Source organism: Arachis ipaensis, chromosome B9 (assembly GCF_059453495.1).
Source record: "Arachis ipaensis isolate K30076 ecotype BB chromosome B9, ASM5945349v1, whole genome shotgun sequence".
Classification (NCBI taxonomy): domain Eukaryota; kingdom Viridiplantae; phylum Streptophyta; class Magnoliopsida; order Fabales; family Fabaceae; genus Arachis; species Arachis ipaensis.
Window position 1 is genome coordinate 11,724,343 of NC_142444.1, and position 17,071 is coordinate 11,741,413.

The window sequence follows — 17,071 nt, forward strand, 5'->3', positions numbered from 1 at the left end:
AGCACGGCCGAGAGAGCTCGTGTGACGACGAAAGGAGCAACCGCACTGAGAGAGGCGATGGAAGGAGCTCGTGCGACATGAGCAGCGGCGGCGACGACAGCGGAAGAAGTCACATCTTCAATGGAGAGAGAAGGCATGGGAGAACGGAAAAAAAGTGAACTGAAAGGATTGGGAGTAAAGTGACCCATCTCTTTATTTTAATATTTCCGATGGGAAAGTTTAAATTACAGACGGAAAATCTGTCTGTAATAATTTAATAAAATGCAGCATTTTTATCTATTTAATTACAGACAGATTTTTCGTCTGTAACCATTTCCCACGGGAAAAAATTAATTTTTTCGACAAAATTATCGACGGATTCTCTTTTCTGTCTGTAATTTATGCTAATTCATTTTTTTTTTGTTTTCCGACAAAAAATTCCTCTGAAATTCCGTCTGTATTTCCGTGGGATAAAATCCGTCAGAAATATCCGTCTATAATAACTAGTTTTCTAGTAGTGTCATAGGCCATAAAGCAAGGCAAAATAAATAATAAATAAGAGAATAACAGTAACATTGGCATAGATAAGTCAAACAGAATAGATCTGAATAAAATAAAGATCTTAACCAATATAATAAATCAAACAAAAAGGAACTTTGGATAAAAGAATGATCTTTGAATGCAATAATAAATATAATCATAAATCAAAAAAAGATAAAAGAAGAACAATCATGATCACACTTTTCATTGCACTTTTCATTACTTTTTCTTGTAGCTTTTATGGAAGACATTGAGCTTAAACCGGTATAAAAGATGGGAGTCCCCTTCCCTTACCGAAGGTTCTTATTCCAAATGTTTTGGCGATGACCTTTCCTTACCGAAGGATCATATCGATCGATCACCTTCCCTTACCGAAGGATCATATCGATATCTTGTCTTTGGGGGTCACCTTTCCTTACCGAAGAATCATTCTCTCAATTCAATTTACAATCAAGGTTATTTAGACATACACAAGAAGGAAGTTATGACAACCAAGATATCTTATTATAAAATTGATAGGAGTCTCCTTCCCTTACCGAAGGTTTCCAAAAGTTTGCCGATCACCTTCCCTTACCGAAGGATCATCTCGATTCGATCACCTTCCCTTACCGAAGGATCATCTCGATTATCTTGTCTTTGGGGGTCACCTTCCCTTACCGAAGGATCATTCCCTCAATTCTTTAATACACATAAGATTGTTATTATAATGCATAATGCGTATGAAAAAAAAAGACATTATATCATGACATATGATGCTAACATCTATATCCAAAAATATTTAATATATGACATATAAAAATTAGTATAAAATCCTCTACCTCGAGTGAAGTTCCTATATGTATTCCGATGCAAATAGACGCAATTTGTTAGCAAAGAGAAACTTGTTCCATGACTAGACTTTGTGTATGTTTTGACGTAGGTATGAACCCTTGACTAGATAGAAAGAATTTTCATATTTCATAGATCGCATAATTCGAAAAGAGTATCTTCTTGAACAATATATGATTAGAATTTGTGAATACTAGAATGTTTTGTATAGAAAAAAGGGAGTAGAATGAGAAAGGAAGGATCTAATTCATGTTTATGTGAAATCTCTAATCTGAATCGTCAATTTGCAAGCCCTATAGCATTTTTTACGTTTGGAATTTCAAAATAGCTATTAGACACAAATATATAGAGAATTGAGTTAGATTTAAAAAGAATCTTAAATGAAGTCAATCAAATAACCATAGCTTGAGATATTCTCAAAATATTGTTAGTATATCAGGCTGACTGATAAGAGCGCGATTTTCTATTATGGACTTGTAACACATTTATCTACCTAATTTAATTTAAATTTGATTTTGTACTGAACTTAAGGAATAAAGCTAGTATTCTTATTTTTTTCATGTAACTAAATATCATTCAAATACAATAAATATAGAATTAATTATGACTATATCTTAAAAGGTTGTTTATTGTTGGTTAGAGATTTACTACCACTAGTGCTTTCATATGTTTAAATTTTAAATTAGATATGTTAGTTTTTCAAATACATTATTTTCTAATTTTTTATTTTAAATTTAAATCTTAAATCATTACTATTTTAAATAATCAATTAGTTATTGAATAATGACTTAATTCAAAAAATTGGAATGTTACAAAGATAATATTCTCCCACAGAAGGGATTGAGAACAAAGATGGGAAGAAAGTCAAGGTTCAGGGACAAAGAGTTTGGAAGCATTTCTATCCCGGTCTCCGCGTCACTCCATTGACATCTAATCCTTTTTTTGGTACAAAATTTATGGTTACTTTAATTTTTCTTTTGTTGCGATTTGCGAAGTATTTTGCCATTTTACTTTAATTAAGAATTTTATACACATAAAAGAGTTGTTAATACTATTTTGTCCTACTTGAATTTACCATCTCATATTATATTATGGGTTAAAATAGTAAATAACACTACCATATTTTATTCGAAAAAATCTAATCAGTTTAATGTACACACATTAATAATTTGTTAATTTATTTAATAATTAATTTTTTTCAATCATACAATTCTTTTGATAAAATTAAAAACTTAAAGTAAAATATAAAAGATCTAATTTTAGTGTGTTAGATAAATACCAAAATTAAATTCTAATTTAAAGTAATTAAATATATTTATAATTATTATTATAAAAAATAAATATAAAAATATTTTTTAAAGATTAAAAAAATTCATTTGCTCAAAACAATGAGTTATATGGACTAATTCATTATATTGTGAATATGAAAACTAAATCAAAATTAAGTATTTTTATATAACTTAAAATTTTAGTAGCTAAACTTTTAATAATTTTAAAAAATTAAAATAAGTCAACTCACAAATAAAAATGTAAAAAAAAAAACTTACGAAAATAAATATTGCAAAATTACAAAATATAACCTACTATAATAATTATATATATAATTTATAGTAATACTTAATAATATTTATAATTTAAATTAAATTTAATCTTTAGAAAATAAACTAGTTAATATATAATAAAAAAATAGTAATAGATTAGTTGAATGACAAGTGGAGCATTCCATAAATAGCACGTGATGTTTTGTAAGATTGACAAGTGTTAGTCCTTAAAGTTAGATACATGACCGTGCTCCTCCTTTATAAGTATCATAAAATAAATAAAAAATATTTAATTTGTTACCTAAAATATAACAATTTGTCTATTAATATATAATAAAAGAATAATAATAGACTAATAGGTTAGTTGAATGACAAGTGGAGCATTTCATAAGCAGCATGTGACATTCTGTAAGATTGACAAGTGTTAGTGCTCAAAGTTAGACACATAGTAGTGTTTCTCCTTTGTAAGTATCATAAAATAAATGAAAAATGTTTAATTTGTTACCTACTGTACAACAATTGAAATAAAAAAAGAGAGCCTGTATGCAAAAAGTTATTAGGAAACGCAAATGGATTCAAATATATAATAAGAGAGTAGTAATAAGTTAGTTGAATGACAAGTGGAGCATTCCATAAGCAACTCGTGACTTTCTGTAAGATTGACAAGTGTTAGTGCTCAAAGTTAGATACATGGCAGTACTCCTTCTTTATAAGTATCATAAAATAAATGAAAAAATGTTTAATTTGTTACTTGAAGTATAACATTCTATCTATTCATATATAATAAGAGAGCGAGTAAAGTATCATTTTTGTCCCCGACGTTTGGGGTAATTTCTATTTGTATCCCTAACGTTTAAATCGTCCTATTTGTATCTTTAATGTTTATAAAAGTGATTCAATGTTATCCTACTATCAATTATACTAATAAATCAGATTATATTTTTTAATTATTCTCATTTGGATGTATTCATTCTCAATTAGGTCTCACTTGGATGTGTTCGATTTTAATATTATACCCACTATTTGTGTTTAGATTCAATTATGTCCCTAGAAAAGTGAATTATGTAAATGTTGTAGGAATTAGTTTCAACATTTGACGAGCTATTGTTCGGAATAGATCATCGATTCTATCCCAGACATTTGTATTCTAACTTCAAGAAGGGATTTTTAAAACTCAAACTAAAGCGCTCATGATGTGTAATTGATAGCAGATAACATTGAATCACTTTTACAAACGTTAAGGATACAAATAGAACGATTTAAACGTTAGGGATACAAATAGAATTTACCCCAAACGTTGGGGACAAAAAAGATACTTTACTCTAAGAGAGAAGTAATAAGTTAGTTGAATGACAAGTAGAGCATTCTATAAGCAGCACGTGGCGTTCTGTAAGATTGACAAGTGTTAGTGCTCAAAGTTAGACACATGGTAGTGCTCCTCCTTTATAGTATCATAAAATAAATGAAAAATGTTTAATTTGCTACCTGAAGTATAACAATTAAAACAAAAAAGGGAGCTTGTACGCGAAAAATTGTTAGGAAACACAAATGGATTTAGTTATATCTAGCAGATACACACCAGATGGTAATTAATTTAATATTATTTCAAGGACACATTTTTTTGAAATGTATTATGGTGTTCTTCCATTTGCTTTTCATTCTGTGTTTAAATCATCCCGTGAGAAACCAAAAATCTTTCTTGAAAAGAATAGTTGAAACCAAACACATTATGGTTGAAATATATGATTTTGTTGAAGATGTTAATGCAAGAAAACTTGCATGGAGTTTTAAAGTTCATGTCATTAGGATTTGGGAGCTTCCAAACAGATTCAACCTAAAAGAGATAAATTCCATCGAAATAATTCTTCAGGATAGTAAGACAAGTAATTCCAACAAGTGAAGACAACCGATTATAAATATATTTTGGTTATGAATATTATCCTTACGTTGTGTATTCTTAACAATGTGAAGGGTGGTAGGATTCAAGCTTCGATTCCAAAAGCCATGGCAAAAAAGTGGAGGGGGGTCATTGTCGAGTTCCAGATGTACACCATGAGCAACTTTATTGTAATTAAGGAAACCAATCCTATGAAGAGAGTGACACTGAGGATACGGATCCTTACTTTCTCACATAGGACCTGGGTTGATTATGTTGCAAATTCAAATTTCCCACTTGAGCCTTTCCGCTTTAGGACGATACCACAACTCATCAATGCTAAATGGTTTCACGACAATGAGTTATTTGGTAAGTTAAAATAATATAGTTAATGACATTCATGCTAGATGCAAGCCATTTTGGGATCCGAATGCACTAATGTTTTAAAATGACTTTTTGGTTTAGACCTTATTGGTGAGGTTGTTGCAAAGGAGGATATAAAAGATTTAATCACAACTAAAGGAAAAGGAGACAAGATGTTCGGTGGTAGTATTGCAAGATCTCAAGTATGTTCGTTAATCAATATTCATTTTTGAATGCTGGTCCTAATTGACAGATATGAACAATTAAAAAAAATCTTTTATAATATATTTCAGGAACAATAGGATTAACTGTGTGCTGTTTCATGGCATGGTTGACCAAATACTTCCACATTTTGAGAAAGGAAGGGTGGAATCTCTTATTGTTGTACTGTAGTATTTTAGAGTAACCAGGTAGAATGGTATGTGTCTATTAATGGTCAAGATTCTATTGTTTGTTAAAAAAAAATTAGCATATAGAAGTTAATGAGCTAACTTGAGAACATCCTCATGATTTAACACAGAGAAGACATCTGTTCAGAGCCACTTTGATGTTTCCAAACTACACATAGATGACAACATATCAGATGTTAAAACACTGATACTGATACTGATACTAATACTAATCTGTGTATGGTAAGAGTTTATTAGTTATGAGTTATCATGTTTCCACTAACAGATTATGTTGAAACACGAGTATCTTTTACATTTATGCTAATACAGGATTTGGTGGAAGAGTGTGTTGATAGTATCAAATCCAAAACTTCGGCTACAAGAACTTCCAGTTGTCTAAAAGCTACCACCTGAAACTAAACGAAATTGACGAGGAAGGATAGTTTTCTACCAATAAATTTAGCAAAAAGGGGGACAAGAGGCAGAAATTTAGAGAGAATAAGGAAGAGAGGACAAAGAAGTGTTAGTTACCTTGCCTCTTTTGAGTTCTGAGTTCTTTTGTTGCAATGATATTGATAGTGTGGTTGTGAATTTGGGGAGAGAGAGAAAGAGAAATTTGAAGGAACGGGTTAAAGAAGGAATGGCAAAAATTTTCCAAGCTTGATTGAGCGAAGACTTGGACTGCAAGAACGTGAAGACCTGTGTGTGTGTGTTTTGTGTTGCTGACTCGCTTTTGCTGAAAATAAATAAAAAGTAATAACTGGTCTTTAATTGCTAAATTATTATATAACATTTTATTCTATTAAATAAATTAATTTAAAAATTACTATTTATACATCAAAAACTCTTTGGCCCATTTGAATAGGTTTATAAGTTATTTTTTGTTTAACTTTTAACTTATAAAAAGGTATAATATCAATGTCTGGTACAATTTTCAAAATCAATCTGCAGCTTTCTAAAATGTTATTAAGTTATGCTACACATACAAGCTTTTTTGGCTTACAAGTCTTACAAGTTGGGCCAAGCTCAACAAAAACTACTCTCACCCAACTCAAGCGTGTTAAACACGCGCGTTACCCAACCGTTTCCAAAGCGCGCTACTCACCATTATGAACGACTCTACTTCTTCTTCCTCGATCAAATCCACAACTGCCGAGATTCAAGGTACATTCAAAATCTCTTAAGAAACTTTCAAAATCCTCGCCAACAGTCGACAAAATTAACAAGCAAACATCAAAATCTCCATAAAAAAACACCGAAAAGAAAGAAGAAACATTATGGAAGTTACTGTTTTACTAATCTTCTAGAATTTTTAGATTTTTCTTTCTGATTTCGAAGGCGAACCATTATATCATCGTATTTCTCTTTTAATAAGTAGATTCATGATATATTCTTGGTTTAAGTTGATATTACTGTTCTGGTGAAACTGTTCAAGTCGTTTATACTGTTTTACGTACTTTTAGTGAATGGTTTAACGTATTTTTTCATTTGTTTTTTTGCATGTTTGCATATTTTGAAGTGAGTTTGAATACATATAAACTTTGTACTGTATTTCAAGTGAACTCATATTTGGGTGTATATGGCCGATTTTTTGGTGTATATCAATTGAATTCGAATGTGACTGGTGCTTCTAGTGATATTTTAAACTTAAATATCATTTGAACTCATATAATGTCATAATCCAAAAAAAATATAGGTGTATGTGATTGGTATATATATCAAGAATATTCAAGTGTAACTGGTGCTGTTGTACTTGTACTTGAACTTGTAGTGTCATTGTATGCATGTTTAGTTGACTTGAATATTATTTGAACTCATATAATGTCGTGTAATCGAAAAAATAATAAATATGTATGTGATTGGATTTGGGTGTATGTAGCTGGTATTTCGGGTGTATCTAGCAGTTATTTTGGTGTATGTTGCTGGTATTTGGGTGTATGTGGCTAGTATTTTGCTGTATATGACAGTTTATTTTTTTCTTGGAATGTATAACCTTTTTTTCTCTTTTGTATTTTAGATTAGTAATGCAATTCTTAATAAAAGTGTACTTAAAACAAAAAAGAAAAAAAAATTAAAATATCACTATTTAAAGAAAAAAGTAAATGTACGTGAAAGAAAATAAAACGAAAAATTAAAATTGCTCTATTAAAAAAATTATACACAGTTTGCATATGAATGGGGTTGGGATTGGAGGCTATATATGGATATCAAACATAATTGCACGCATTGTGAAATAAATATATATATATATATATATATAAAAGAAAATAATTATAATAAAAAATATTTAATATATGTGATTTAAATATTTTTATGTATAATTGATATATATGTATGTATAAATAAGGAAATATTTAAAATTATTTAACTAAATTAATATATACGTATACATAAATAAAGAAACTACATTAATTTATGAAGATTATACATGATTTTTTTCTTTTAAATGAATTTATTCTAATTATATTATAATTAGCTCATGAATAATGTATAATTATATTATTTTAAGAAAACATCTTTATTATAAGTATATCAAATCAATATTCAATGCATTATTAAACTAATTTTCAATCATCGATATTTTTATTCATTCTAATTATATTAATTAATATAGTTCTAATTATTATTCATGTGCAATAATTTTATTGGTAGATAGTTGTATCTACAATAATTAGTTGTATCCACAATTTTATTAGTAGATAGTTGTATCCACAATAATTCATGCTATAATTCTCACCCATCCTAATAATGGTTCGTTAATTATATGGTTCTGTATCTTTTGCTTTAATTAGTGAAGAAGAAGAAGAAGAAGAAGAAGAAGAAGAAGAACAACAACAACAACAACAACAACAATAATAATCTATGGACACAAGATTAATTAGTTAACAAATTAAATTTTAATTATTATGTTTTATTTTCTATTCCTATTATTATTCATTAGTTATTTTATTTTTTATATTTACAGTAAATATTGAATGTAAAAAAAATATTGATTGTTATCTATTTTATTTATTTAGATTTATAATTAGATTTGATATAATTGTAGCAAGTATCTATAATTAATAGTAACATGATACTATAACTTTAAGTTGTATAATATAATGAAAAAGAACGTAGCAATTTATATCTACTTCCTATAGAGCAATAATATTATATATATTTATATATATATTTTTTAGTTCTTTGTTAAAAATATTGGCACATAATTAATGTAGATAACATATATACTGAGCAAGTATTTCCATTGAATTAATAATAAAGGTTAATAAAAAAATAATGGCATAATTTTTACCTAATTGTAGTAAGTATTTCCATTAAAAAATATTGTAATGAAAAAGAACGTAGCAATTTATATCTACTTCCTATAGAGCAATAATATTATATATATTTATATATCTTTTTTTTAGTTCTTTGTTAAAAATATTGGCACATAATTAATGTAGATAACATATATATTGAGCAAGTATTTCCATTGAATTAATAATAAAGGTTAATAAAAAAATAATGGCATAATTTTTACCTAATTGTAGCAAGTATTTCCATTAAAAAATATTGGCTAATTATTACCGTGTACAATGAGTGTGTGTGTGTGTGTGTGAAGGAGTAATAATGAATTGTAACAAATATTTATTATCTAGAAAATTCGTACCTCAGACATAGTTCTTTTTCTGTTTATTATTTTTCATACTTAATGGCTACTAGCTACAATTCTATCAATAGTATTACCTATGGTAGATTATGTAATGAAAAAATTTGGAAAATAAAGGTAAGAGTTATACGGTTGTGGAAAGTCCCATCCAAATTTGACAAGAACAAGACGGTTTAATGGTTTATATAGAAATAGTTCTCATGGATGATAAGATAAGTTGATTATTTTCCATGATTTTTTCAAGTGATGCTATATCCAGTTTATAAATATTTTTTGTTCATATTTGAAGTTTATTTGATAAGTAAACCCTTGCACAAATCAAAGACAGTGCGATTTAATAGAGTTATAAGTGCTAATAGCCTTTGTATTTAATTTGTTTTACAGTTTGATAAATTCATTGTTCAATCAAGAATTATTTGACAAAGATGTTTGAGAATGATCTAATCGAGGGGAAGGTTTATGTCTTCTCAAATTTTTTGATTGAGGAATCAAGCGAAATTTATCTTCCAACTACACACGTGTAGCAAATACGGTCGATGATCATAAAATTTTTGACAATTATTTCAATTTTCTTGCTCGTGCTGATATATTGAGACAAACAAATGAAAATCTAAATTATTTGGTACGTAGTTAATTTGTATTATTATTATTATGTTAGTCATCTATTTGTCCTTATTTTAATTTATTTTTTTTCAATTAGATGTTATTGGACTATTGACCGAAAAAGGGGGGCTTATATCATGGTCAAAAGCAGAAAAAAATAGCCATTATATTGTGGTTGATCTTCATGATCTGCAGTATGCGAAGTTTTAAAATTTCGCAATAAAAAATTATTTTGTAACAATTATCTATTCATATGCAAAATCTTTTATTTTTTTTATTCTATATTACTACTTATTTCTCTAAACTTTTGCTTTTATTTAGAAATGAGGAAAAAATAAGATGCACACTGTGGGATCAGTTTGTAAAAATAATTTAACAAAGGCATTGATAAGCATGTTGATTTAACCTTTTATAATTAACATATTTATTTATGTTATATTTATAATCATATTATATTTATTTCACGAATATATCTTTTTAAAAAATACTCTTAATATTAATATAAATATATGATATATTAAATAAATATTTTAAAAATAACTGTAAACTATGAAAAGGAATAAAAATTAACCTAAATAGTTATTACAAAAAATAATACATCTATAGAGCTTCTTTTCTCTTTTTTTTGAGATGGGACACGGTCCAAGGAAACTCCATTTAACCAAAAAACTTCATAATCCACCGAAACCCAAACACAAATAGAGCAAAAACTCCATGACTTACCCAAATTAATCATATGGGATGAAACTCTAATGACAAGTAAGTATTGTTATGAAGTTTTAGACAAATGCCTCAGAGACATCTTGAGGTGCTCAGATTCCTATAATGCTCATTTGCTATTTGGAGGTAAAGTTATTGTCCTCGGAAGAGATTTTAGACAAATTTTACCTGTGATTTCCAGAGGCTCAAAGCAAGATATAATTCAGTCTTCTATTAATTCTTTATAATTGTGGCATAACTGTAAGGTTCTGAAGCTTACAAAAAATATAAGATTGTCACTAGGTGAAAACAACAACATACAAGAACTTAGAAATTTTGCAGAATGGCTACTCAAAATTGGTGATGGTTTGGCTGGTGATACAACAAATGGTGAATCGATTGTACATATACCATCTGACATTTTGGTTAAGAACTCTAAGACAACTTTGGATGACCTCATTGATTTTGTGTATCCAGATATGTTATCCAATTTATCCGTTGAAAATTATTTCAAGGATAGAGTAATTCTTGCATCAACTCTGGATTGTGTCACTGATATCAACAACAAGATGACTGCAGGGTTACCCGTACAAGAAAGAGTCTACTTAAGTTCTGACTCTGTGTGTGTTAAGGAAGGAAATATGGAATTTGAGTTAGATACTTTCTCACCAAAGATTCTAAATAGAATAAATTGTTCAGGTCTACCACCACACAAGTTGGTTGTGAAGATTGGCGCTCTTGTTATGTTGCTGCGGAATATAGACCAAACTAATGGTTTGTGCAATGGAACAAGAATGCAAGTTAGAAGAATGAGAAACCATGTGATAGAATGCAAGACTTTAACCGGTAACAAAGCTGGAAGTATTGTTCTTATCCGAAAACTGAATCTAATTCCAAATAACGAAACATTACCGGTCATGTTTCAAAGAAGACAATTCTCAATTATTATGTCATTTGCAATGACAATAAATAAGTCTCAGGAACAAACTCTATCAAAAGTTAGAATATACCTTCCATGGCCAGTTTTCACCCGTGGTCAATTGTATGTTGCGTTATCAAGAGTAACGAGTAAAGATGGTCTGCGAGTGCTGTTACAAGATCACGGACACTTAGAAGATAACTGCACGATGAATGTTGTAAGACCCAAAACTTTTGAAAAGCCTTATTCTAAATTGATTTCAATTTATTTATTCATTAAAGACTTTAGTTTTAGAAATTATTTAATTAAAGCTAATTAAATTAAGTTTTAATAATTAAATTAGAATCTTTGTATAATTTTATAATTGTTGGATAATTTTTTATATTTGAACTATAAAATTTAGTAATTGCAAAATAATAAGAATTTTGTATAAATTAATTTAAAGAATTGAGATTTTGGAATTTAATATTTTAATTTTTATGAATAAAGAAAATTAATTACATTACCTCTAATTATTGAGTTAGAGTATTTATTTGAAAATAATTTATAAATTGATAATTAAATAGTATTTTCACAAATATTATTAGTGGATTAAAAATTGGTTTTTGGTTTTTAATTACTCCTAATTTTAGTGAAATGATTGAATTACCCCTAATCCTAATTCCCAAATTAGGAACCTAATTCCAAATCCCTAACCTAATTTCCCTTACTCAGCTGCCATTACCCCCCTTTCTCCTTTCTAAAACCTCAACACACACACACATGCACAGAGATGGAGAAGAGAGAAAGAGAGGGCGCCGGCGGAGAAGAAGAGGGGAGGGAGCCGCGCCACCACCATCCAGCTCGTCGCACCGCTGTCACGGTGCCGTCGTGGTCGCCGAGAAGAGAAGAGAGGGAGAAGAGGAACGCAGCCAGTGGCCAGGGGTAGTCGCCGTCGCCGCCTTGGAGTCATCACCGTCGCCGAGCCGCACGTCATCACCGCTGCGAATCGCAAGTGGAGAAAGGGAAAGCGCGCTCGCGAGGGATGTCGCAGCTGCGCTCCGCCGCTGTGCTGCGCGAGGTCGCCGCCGTCGCCTCAAGCCTCGGCATCGTCATCCTCGGTGGGTGCCCTTGCTGCTGCTGGTGGAGTCGAATCCGCCGCTGGTCTGAGCTAAGAAGAAACGCATGGAGAGGTGGTGAACGGAGCCATCGCAGGAACCGCCGTCTAGAAAGGGTTCAGGTCGCCATTGATGGGGCTAGCCGGAACTGTTCCGAGGTTTTTGCTGTTGATTCTGATTTTGTTCTGTTTCGGTTGAAGCCGTTGCTGCCTCTAGTCACCGGAAAACCACCACTACTCCTTCTGCCCTGCCCCTGTTTCGTTAGGGTTTGCTGCTTTTCATGGTGAGACTGAACTTGTTTTGCCTCCTTCACCATGTCAGTTGGTTTTAGTTTCACCTAATATCCATTTCATGTTAATTTTAATTTGTCAGAATAAACTGTTGTTGTTCGGTGTTGATGTTGCTGCAGTTGCAGTTCCAAACCCCATTTGGTTCTAGTTTTGGTTCTGTTTCGAGCTGCGTTGCCATCTGGGTAGTCACCAACCACAGCTGCCATTGCTGGAGCTCACCGGAGCTGCTGCTATGCCGTTCCTTCTTTTATTCTTAACTTCAGTAAGTTGTTCTCGCCTCGAAACCCCTTTAGTTGCTATTCCGTCATCTTACACTGAGGTTTTGTCACGATAATTGCTATAAGTTTTGAGTTTCGGTTATTATATGCTATGATTAGAGTTGCTGGAGTTAAAGCTGCAATCGATTTTCGGGCTGAGGGAAAGGGTTTCTGGTGACGGATTTAACTTATGGATTCGACTTTTTGAGGTAGGGGCGTTTTCATTAAACTTATTTTTATTCTTAAGAGTTGTTATAAATTGATATTTAAGCAAATAATTATTTTTAGTGATTATGGAGTCTTACGAATTGAACTGAATTGCCTTGAATGAATGTGATTGCTTACTTGACTGTGGCTATTTCTGAATATTGAGTTGGAATTGAGATAGTGAGTGGAAGATTAATTTGAAAATTTGGTTTGAATGTTTATCAAGTATAATTTGCGAATTGGAAAATGATTTGATGTTAGAGTTAATTTGGGTTTGGAAAACGGCTTGAGATTTGTGAATGACTCGGATTTGAAACCTTTGGAAAGGGTTTGAGTAAATGTTGGTTGGCTTTGTTGGAAATGATTGAGATCTGGAAAGGATTATAATATTGGAAATAAGCTTGATTTGTTGAAAAATGAGTTTAAATTGAAAATGGTCTGAGATATTGAAATTGGTCTGATTTTTTTGAAATTGAATTGAAAGGAGTTTGAGAAATGGTTTTGTTGGGACCCGAAAAGGGTGGCAGAGTCCGAGTTTTAGAGGAAATGCTGCCGAAATTTTATAAAACTAGAAGTATCATTTGAAGTAATTATTTTAAAAAGATTTATGGTTTAAGATTACTTTATTTATCAAAGAAAGAATTATGTTTTGAATTGAGATTGTTAATGAACGGAATGGAAAGGAGGATGATGAGGATTTTCTTTGAAATATGATTTTTGAATGAATTTGAAAATGAGATATGGATTGATGAATGATGATGATGTTGAGAATGTTGAACTTATGAATTTGGAAATGAGATGTGGCTTATGAATTATCTGAGATACGAGGTTCCCTGGATTAAGTGCCGTGGCTTGCCACCACGTGTACCAGGTTGAAAACTCGATACTCTATTGACCCTACGACGTAAGTGTGACCGGGCACTATATAAATTCCCGGGAATGTTACCCCCATTGAGCAATATTGATTATTTGAGAAAAAACTATGCATAGACTCTTGGGGATGCACGTCGGGGGACAGTCTAAGGACAATTCAGACTTGTCGGGTTGGCTGGATAACCGACAGATGAGCCTCATCAGCCATAGGACAGGCATGCATCATATGCATTTGTATGTTTTGCTTGGGTTTGAACTTGTTTTGGTTTGCCTAATTGCTAAACTGTTCTTAACTGCTACTTGAACTATTTGCTGTAACTGTTTTCTACTTGTGCTTTCCTTGTCTGTCTTGCCTGTGTTTGTCCTGGTGTGTTACATTTGAGAATGGACTTTGGTGCTGAATTAATGATTGTGTTGTTTGATTGCGTGGTTGGTTTTTGATTGAGATTTGCTTATGAGGAAAGAAAGATTTTGGATTTCTGAAAATATTAAACATCGTTTCTTTGAAAATATTTTAAACGATTAGTTGTTGGATTTTAAAGAGGATTCATAAGGCGATGATAATCACTGAATTTGAAAACAGTTTTCTTATTGGATATCTTCTTATGACAACTTTGAAATTCCGTGGTGAGACCGTGTGGTTAGGTTCTCACCCCCCTACAGCTTTACCTTTTCAGGAACCAGATGAAGAAGCATTAACAAGAGTTATACTACGTTTGGTTTATATGTTACTGTATTAATTAGATTATTTTCTCCCCTCGTCTTTGTTGTTACAAGTTTGTAAGAGGGATAGGAATTGTATGTTTTATACGTATATTATATTGAGTTGTTATGTAAGGAGTCTTGTATATGAATCTATGTCTGCTTTTATTTTTTTTAAAAATAAAGTATTTATTTCCGATTTTTAAAGAAGTCAACGATACAGTATCAAGTCACAGGCTCTTATTCTAGTATTTAGTATGTAAAGTAGTCGTAATATTTCTTGCTATCAGAGTAGCGCAGCCGGAAGCGTGTCTTCTGATAGTGAGGGTGTTACAAATGTGGTATATAGAGAAGTTTTTGAGGGCTTATAATAAAAAGGTAATAACAAAATCTCTTAATTAAATATTAATTTATTAAAATTTATTATTATCAATTTAAAAAATTGACAAATTCTAGGTGCTAATAGATAATGCATTTTTATTGTACATTTATAGCTTGAGAATATTAGAATTATCATAAAAATCCGTATTATTTTATTCTCCTGATAAACAATTTTATAATTCCGTTAATCATATAATTTTGTTTACTAACATTGATATAGTATTGTTTTAGGTATATATTTTACAGGCATCAAAAGAAAGTGTTGAGTTGTTATTTAGTGGGTTTAAATTATTTATTGTTTATTGGAGAACTTTCTGCATTAGAATTCTCTAATAATTGTTCATTTTCAGCTGATTTTGATATGTTCTTACACATATAACAATTTGTTGGTGGATTTAGGTATTATTAGATTATTTATGGTCACATTCAGTATATATGTCTGATTTATTGAAGAAAGTAGATTACTAAAATCGGTTAACAACTATTTAGAATTAATACAATTAACACTAGATTAAGAAAAAATAAACAATATATAAATCATTACTTTTTTATTAGTCAAATTATTATAATTCAAATTAATTTTAACAAAACAACTTAAAATTATAATTTCAATTTTATAACTTGCATTGTACGGATAATTACACTTATTAATATATAATAAGAGAGTAGTAATAAATTAGTTGAATGACAAGTAGAGCATTCCATAAGTAGCACGCGGCGTTTTATAAAATTGACAAGTGTTAGTTCTCAAAGTTAGACACATGGCAGTGCTCCTCCTTTAAAGTATAATAAAATAAATAAAAAAATGTTTAATTTGTTACCTTAAGTATAACAATTGAAACAAAAAAAGGGAGCCTATACGCAGAAAGTTGTCAGGAAACACAAATGGATTCAGTCATATCTAGTGGGTAATGCACACCAGATGATAATTACTTTAATATTATTTCAAGGACACATTTATTTGAAAAGTATTATGGTGCTCCTCCATTTGCTTTTTATTTTGTGTTTAAATTGTCCCATGAGAAACAAAAAACCTTTCTTGAAAAAAATAGTTAAAACCAAACATATTATGGTTGAAACATATGATTTTGTTGAAGATGTTAATGCAAGAAACTTGCATGGAGTTTTAAAGTTCATGTCGTTAGGATTTGGGAGCTTCCAAACTAATTCAACCTGAAAGAGATAAATTCTATCGAAATAATTCTTCAGGATAGTAAGGCAAGTAATTCCAACAAATGGAGACAACCGCTTAAAAATATATTTTGGTTATGAATGTTAGCCTTACGTTGTGTATTCTGAACAATGTGAAGGGTGGTAGGATTCAAGCTTAAATTCCAAAAGCCGTGGCAAAAAGGTGGAGGGGAGTCATTGTCGAGTTCCAAATGTACACCATGAACAACTTTATTATAATTAAGGAAACCAATACTATGAAGAGAGTCACACCGGGGATATGGATCTTTACTTTCTCACATAAGACCCGAGTTGATCATGTTGCAAATCTAAGTTTCCCACTTGAGTCTTTCCGTTTTAGGACGATACCACAGCTCATAATGCTAAAAGGTTTCACGACAATGAGTTATTTGGTAAGTTAAAATAATATAGTTAATGATATTAATGCTAGATGCAAACCATTTTGGGATCCGAATGCACTAATGTTTTAAAATGACTTTTTAGTTTAGACCTTATGGTGAGGTTGTTGAAAACAAGGATCCAAGAGATTTAATCACAACTAAAGAAAAAGAGACAAGATGTTTGGCGATAGTGTTACAAGATCTCGAGTATGTTCACTAATCAATATTCATTTTTGAATGCTGGTCTTAGTTGATAGATATGAACAATTAAAAACATATTTTATAATATAGTTCAGGAACAATAGGA

At 30.6% G+C, this 17,071-nt stretch overlaps 1 protein-coding gene across 1 annotated transcript; it reads left to right on the forward strand.

Annotated features, from left to right (window-relative positions):
• The first annotated feature begins 4,892 nt into the window (after positions 1–4,892).
• On the forward strand, positions 4,893–12,540 carry LOC107614994 (uncharacterized). Its single transcript, XM_088498692.1, has 4 exons — positions 4,893–5,133; positions 5,230–5,330; positions 10,734–11,509; positions 12,159–12,540. Exons 1-4 carry the CDS (start codon positions 4,893–4,895, stop codon positions 12,538–12,540), a joined length of 1,500 nt encoding a protein of 499 aa, XP_088354818.1.
• The last annotated feature ends 4,531 nt before the right edge of the window (positions 12,541–17,071 follow it).

What these genes read in the sequence shown, in the direction of transcription:
- LOC107614994 (XM_088498692.1), top strand. Translation starts at nt 4,893, where the DNA reads ATGGCAAAAAAGTGGAGGGGGGTCATTGTCGAGTTCCAGATGTACACC. An exon ending in TCACGACAATGAGTTATTTG is followed by an intron (nt 5,134 to 5,229) that starts GTAAGTTAAAAT and finishes TTTTTGGTTTAG; the next exon opens with ACCTTATTGGTGAGGTTGTT. An exon ending in GTTTTCACCCGTGGTCAATT is followed by an intron (nt 11,510 to 12,158) that starts GTATGTTGCGTT and finishes ACATGCACAGAG; the next exon opens with ATGGAGAAGAGAGAAAGAGA.